The sequence below is a fragment of the Charadrius vociferus genome, unplaced genomic scaffold, assembly GCF_000708025.1.
Source record: "Charadrius vociferus isolate BGI_N301 unplaced genomic scaffold, ASM70802v2 scaffold2614, whole genome shotgun sequence".
Classification (NCBI taxonomy): Eukaryota; Metazoa; Chordata; class Aves; order Charadriiformes; family Charadriidae; genus Charadrius; species Charadrius vociferus.
Genome location: NW_009647900.1, coordinates 6,365 through 12,317, shown reverse-complemented (window position 1 = coordinate 12,317; position 5,953 = coordinate 6,365). Strand labels below are relative to the sequence as shown.

Sequence of the window (5,953 nt, the reverse complement as noted above, 5' to 3'; positions counted from 1 at the left end):
TGACTAGATGAGCTCCAGAGAGCCCATCCCACCCCCACCGCTCATTCAGGGATTTACGGCGGGGGGAAAACCCTCGAGCAGGTCCGGGCCGTCCGCTGGACCCGAGTTTGGCTTTAGAGGCAAAACCAGGGCGTCCTTTTCGGCCGCGAGAGAGCACGGGGACGGCCCGCAGCCCTCCCAGTCCCCTGCAGCGAGCGCCGCTCTCCTCTCCTCCTCCCCTCCAGGTACTACTTTCGGAATTGGCACGGGATGAACGACAAGGAACCGGCGGTTTATCGCAACGTGCCCCGACAGAGCGACTCCCCCGACGAGAAGCTGCCGGGAGGAGCCTTGCTCGACAAATCGTCCTTCGAGTACCTGTTTGAGCAGGTAACGATCCGGGGTGGGGGGCCGGAGGCTCGGTTGCCCCCGGGGTGGTGGAAACTTGGGGGGATGTTTCTCGATCCAGCCGGATTTGGCTCAGCGCTGGGGTCAGGATCTGGTTTTCCAGCGGCGAGGGTTTTGTTTCGAGGACAAACACAGCTGTAGTTTCGCCCTCGGAAAGCTTTTGTCTTGCTTGAAGCCTCCCTGGGAGGCCGGGAGCCGAGCTGGGGGGGAAAAATCCCATTACACCTTCAAAATGAAAAAAAAAAAAGAGAAGAAAAAGCACTCCAGAATTCAGAGCAGGGTTTGTTTGTTTGTTTGTTTGTTTTCCCCCCCTCTTTATCTAACTTTAATAGGGAAAATTTGAATTCATCAACGACGTCGCGTCTTTGAAAGACCTCCAGACTGAACAGGAGATCCAGAGGTTCAAGAACGAAAGCTTGGGCATGGCCGTGCTTCACCTCTCTCACATCGCCATCAAAAAAGGCGTCTCCCTGGAGGAAGTGGCCCGAAAATACAGGTGACCGCTTGGCCGTGCAGCCTCGGGCCCGGGGCCTTTCTGCCCTGCGATTGTCTGAAGTGTTTCTTCTGGTTTCTCACCCTCTTTCCTCTCCGTCCTCCTCACCGGCAGCGGTTTAGGTGATGGAGAGATCGGCTGCGGCTCCTCCATCAGCGCGTTTTGCCGCAGGCGCCCCTGAGGTCTTGCTGTGACCGCTTGTTCCTTCCCTCCGCAGCTTCAAGGACTGTATCCCACGTTCCTTCTACCGCCAGATGCAGCAGAACAACTACCTGACCAAATTCCGCATGAAAAACGTCTTCAAGAAGTTTGTCCAGCGTTTCCAGCGGCACACGGTCAGCACCGGCAAGCTGACGGTGCAGGACGTCATGTACAAATACCTGGCGACCTTGGAGCACCTCGCCCCTCGTTTCGGCAGCGAGGTTTTCCCCGTGCTCTCCTTGGAAACCTCCTCCGAGGGAGAGAAGGCGCAGCTCTACCTCAACGGAGGACATTCGCAGCTGGAGCATGGCCACGCGCTGCTCCCCAAGGACCGACCTGTCACCCACGAAGTCCTCGTCACCGGCACCAGCGGGATCCAGTGGCGGCCCGTGCCCGTAGAGGTAAATCGCTGCTCGCGCTCCCCGCCGCCGAGCGGGAAGAGCCGTTCCCATCCCAATCCCATCCCACGGCATCTCCTTTTCCTTAGCTCGTGTTCTTGGGCTTCTCCTCGGGCTCTCTCTGGGCACCCCAAGTTCCTTTCCGGCTTATCCCAGTTTGCCCAGTAGCCACCGCGACCTAGCGGTGCCGTTTTAACAGCGGTAGGAAGGGCCGGAACCGATGCCTTTGCCTCTCCTCTTCTGCAGAACGTCGAGAACTTCTCCCATCGTGGATATTTTGGGAGAAAGAGCAGAAACAAAGAGCTGGAGCCCAAAGGGCCGACTCAGCCGGTGGAGCGGAACGAGGCCAAATGGGCCCATTTCTGCGATTTCCGGGAGATCACGCACATTGTCATCAAGGACTGTAGGGTCAGCATCAACCGGCAGGACAACAAGTGCCTGGTGAGTGGGGTTTCTTCTCTCCCGACCTTCTCCATGCGCGTGGGGACCCCTCTTGGCGTTTCGGAGACCGGGAGGAGGCAGCGCTGGGAAGAAGAACTGGGTCCAGTCCTGTTCAATGATCAATGATCTGGATGAAGGGATGGAGTGTACCGTCAGCGAGTTTGCTGATGATGCAGAACTGGGAGGGGTGGCTGACACGCCGGAAGGCTGTGCCGCTGTACAGAGTGACCGGGACGGGCCGGAGAGTTGGGGGGAGAGGAACCTGATGGAATTCAAGAAGGGCGAGTGTGGGGTGCTGCGTCCGGGGAGGGATAACCCCCTGGTGGGTACGGGTCAGGGGTGACCTGCTGGAGAGCAGCTCTGGGGAAAGGGACCCGGGAGTCCCGGTGGCCAACGGGACGGCCACGAGGCAGCAAGGGGCCCTGGTGGCCGAGGCGGCCGAGGGCATCCCGGGGGGCATCAAGAAGAGCGTGGCCAGCAGGGGGAGGGAGGCACTCACACAACTCTGGTATGCTCTGGTCTGCCCCGGGGAGGCCACATCTGGAGCGCCGTGGCCAGTTCGGGGCTCCCCGCGTCCAGAAGGAGCGGGAACTGCTGGAGAGGGTCCAGCAAAGGGCTGCGGAGACGATGAGGGCACCGGAGCGTCTTTCTCCGGAGGAGAGGCTGAGGGACTCGGGGCTGTTGAGGCTGGAGAAGAGCAGCCGGAGGGGGATCTTCTCAGTCCTGAAGGGAGGGTGCCGGGGGATGGGAAGGGTCTGTTTCCAGCGGTGCCCAGTGAGGGGACGAGAGGGAACGGGCACAACCCTGAGCGGAGGGAGTTCCACCTCACCCTGAGGAGGGCCTTCTCTGCTGTGAGGGCGGCAGAGCAGTGGCACGGGCTGCCCAGAGAGGTGGGGGAGTCTCCCCCTCTGGAGCCATCCCAAACCCGCCCGGACGCCGTCCTGTGCCACTGCGGGAGGTGCCCCTGCTCTGCCGGGGGGGTTGACTAGATGAGCTCCAGAGGGACCTTCCAACCCTCACCAGTCTGGGATTCTGTGAAGAAGGATTTTTTTCCGGGGTTAACGGCAGCTGAGGGAGAGTTTTAACGCTCTCCTCCTCGGGCTGGCGGGGGGATAGATGGATTGAGGGCTGCTCTCCCTCTCTCTGGCCGGTTTCTCAAGCTGGTTTCCCTCCCTCTTCCCAGGAGGTGGTTCTCCCGTCCCCCGAGAGCGCGCTCTCCTTGGTCTCGCTGGTGGACGGTTATTTCCGACTCACGGCTGATTCCAGCCACTACCTGTGTCACGAAGTGGCGCCGCCGCGACTCGTGATGAGCATCTTGAATGGCATCCACGGGCCCATGCAGTGAGTGGGGGGGGGGGGGCGGCGGAGGCGTTACGTACGGTTTGAGGAACCCCCGACGATTTATCGTCCTTAAGACAATCTCTCACCCGATGACCCTTCCCCAATCTGGCAAGGAGACGCGGGAGGGAAAAAACCAAGGAAACCCAAGGGTTGACATATAAACAGATATAATAGGATAAGACTAAATAATTAACGTTAATAACAGTAAAAACTCATTATTGATCTCGATACCTATATAAAATGTACGAGGATTACATATATCCATAGAAGCTGTGGGCGAACGTGGGACCCTGCGAGCGCTGCGGCTTCGGGAGGAAGGGAAGGGCTCAGGGCTGCGGCACCGGAGGCGAGGAGTTCTCGGGGTCGCAGCCCTCGAGGGAGAGAGAGAGAAACTCCTCGGCGAACTTCCTAATTGATACGGAATGTGCCGTTTTTGGAGTGAAATAACCCCGTTGGCAGTTTGGGTGAAGCTCCCGGGTCGGGCTCCTCCTCGGCCCCGCGCCCGGCGAGCGCGGAAACACCGAGACGGGGGGAAAACGGCGCCCAAAGGTGGTCCTAAAGTCAGTATTTTCACCAATTCAGACACCGGAGTCTTCTAAAAACACGGTTTTCCCAAGCGTTAGAAGAGAAATTAGTCCTCAAAGCAGGACAGGAGGAGGACGTGCCGTGTCCTCGGGGCTTATCCGAAGCCGTTCCCCTTTCTCCTGCGGCCAGGGAGGAGTTTGTTTTCGCCAAGCTGCGCCGGGAGGAGCAGGAGGAAGGGCTCTACATCATCCGCTGGAGCGTCCTTGACTTCAACAGGATGATTCTCTCCGTGGTGAAAAGGGGCCAGCAGCAGGTAAGATACAAATTCCCGGCGCAGCGTTCCCGGGATACGGTGAGCTCCGGGAGGTGCTGGTGTGCTTAGAAACGAGCTGGGCTGAGCTGTTGGCTTTTTTTGGGGAGGGACGGGGAACCGCGACGCCCTTCCTGACTCTCTCTTTTTTTTCCCAGGCTCCTGGGGCGCAGGGAGCCCTCAAGTACCGGCAATTCCGCATCCAGAAAAAAGGAAACTCCTTTGTGCTGGAAGGGTGGGACCGAGAATTTTCTACTTTGCGGGAACTCTTGGACGTACTCAAGGGCTGCACGCTCAAGTCCGGCGACGAAAGCTTCACGGTGAAGAGATGCTGTCCGCCCAAACCAGGAGGTACGAGGATGGATGATCTTTTTTTTTGCCCCGGGGGGAGTCGAGGAACGAGGGCGTGCGGTAGTTTCTGGGGCTTTAGCCTACGTCTGTTCCCTCCTCTCGCAGAGATCTCGGACCTGTTGATCACGCGGAAGGTGAAGGACAGCGCGAAGCAGATCCTTAACCTGACCCAGCTCAGCTTCCACCAAATCCGCAAGACCGAGATCACTCAGGTTGTGTGTTCTCCCTTCCCGGGCAGCGGGTGGAGGAATCTGCTCTCCTGCCAGGGGGAGATGCTACCGCGCTCCCAACGCCGCTGGTGCAGAGAGGAGAGAGACGCAGAGCGGTTTTGGGGTTTAGTTTAGCGCTTTATTCCCTCCTTCTTCAAAGAGAGGGGGGGAAAAGAGCGGTGCGGAGACAGCGGGGTGCGGGCAGGAGGCAGTTCCTTCCCTGCCGCCCACAGCGGCCTGTGGAGGTGACGCAGGGAAGAGGGGAGAGTCGGGTGGTGCGTGCGAGGCTGAAAATTCCCCTTCTCACACACGTGCACGCTCTGCCCTGGGGCTCTGACCCCCTCCTGCCTTCTCTTGTCTGCCTGCAGCGAGCCCACCTGGGGCAGGGCACCCGCACCAACATCTACGACGGGGTGCTGAACGTCTGCGGGACCGGCGGGGCCGACGACGAAGCCGAATATTTCTCCACCGAGCAGAATAACAACAGCCGGGAGATGCACGTGGTCCTCAAAGTCCTGGACCCCAGCCACAGAGACATCGCCCTGGTGAGCTTGAGTTCGAGAAGGGCGAGTGTGGGGTGCTGCGTCCGGGGAGGGATAACCCCCTGGTGGGTACGGGTCAGGGGTGACCTGCTGGAGAGCAGCTCTGGGGAAAGGGACCCGGGAGTCCCGGTGGCCAACGGGACGGCCACGAGGCAGCAAGGGGCCCTGGTGGCCGAGGCGGCCGAGGGCATCCCAGGGGGCATCAAGAAGAGCGTGGCCAGCAGGGGGAGGGAGGTCATCCTCCCCCTCTGCTCTGCTCTGCCCCGGGGAGGCCACATCTGGAGCGCCGTGGCCAGTTCGGGGCTCCCCGCGTCCAGAAGGAGCGGGAACTGCTGGAGAGGGTCCAGCAAAGGGCTGCGGAGACGATGAGGGCACCGGAGCGTCTTTCTCCGGAGGAGAGGCTGAGGGACTCGGGGCTGTTGAGGCTGGAGAAGAGCAGCCGGAGGGGGATCTTCTCAGTCCTGAAGGGAGGGTGCCGGGGGATGGGAAGGGTCTGTTTCCAGCGGTGCCCAGTGAGGGGACGAGAGGGAACGGGCACAACCCTGAGCGGAGGGAGTTCCACCTCACCCTGAGGAGGGCCTTCTCTGCTGTGAGGGCGGCAGAGCAGTGGCACGGGCTGCCCAGAGAGGTGGGGGAGTCTCCCCCTCTGGAGCCATCCCAAACCCGCCCGGACGCCGTCCTGTGCCACTGCTGGAGGTGCCCCTGCTCTGGCCGGGGGGGGACTGGGGGAGCTCCAGGGGGCCCTTCCAGTCCTG

General features: G+C 60.7%; 1 protein-coding gene across 1 annotated transcript in view; it reads left to right on the top strand.

Moving 5' to 3' along the window:
* Positions 1 to 5,953, top strand: part of TYK2 (tyrosine kinase 2) — a gene marked incomplete at its 3' end in the record, with an annotated part of 15,544 nt that overhangs the window by 3,490 nt on the left and 6,101 nt on the right. Inside the window, exons 3-11 of the mRNA XM_009883143.1 lie at positions 225 to 369; positions 720 to 883; positions 1,098 to 1,482; positions 1,726 to 1,920; positions 3,104 to 3,261; positions 3,976 to 4,099; positions 4,270 to 4,447; positions 4,553 to 4,659; positions 5,025 to 5,201. Of these exons, the coding sequence (XP_009881445.1) occupies positions 225 to 369; positions 720 to 883; positions 1,098 to 1,482; positions 1,726 to 1,920; positions 3,104 to 3,261; positions 3,976 to 4,099; positions 4,270 to 4,447; positions 4,553 to 4,659; positions 5,025 to 5,201 (1,633 nt within the window). The remainder of the gene's footprint in view (positions 1 to 224; positions 370 to 719; positions 884 to 1,097; positions 1,483 to 1,725; positions 1,921 to 3,103; positions 3,262 to 3,975; positions 4,100 to 4,269; positions 4,448 to 4,552; positions 4,660 to 5,024; positions 5,202 to 5,953) is intronic.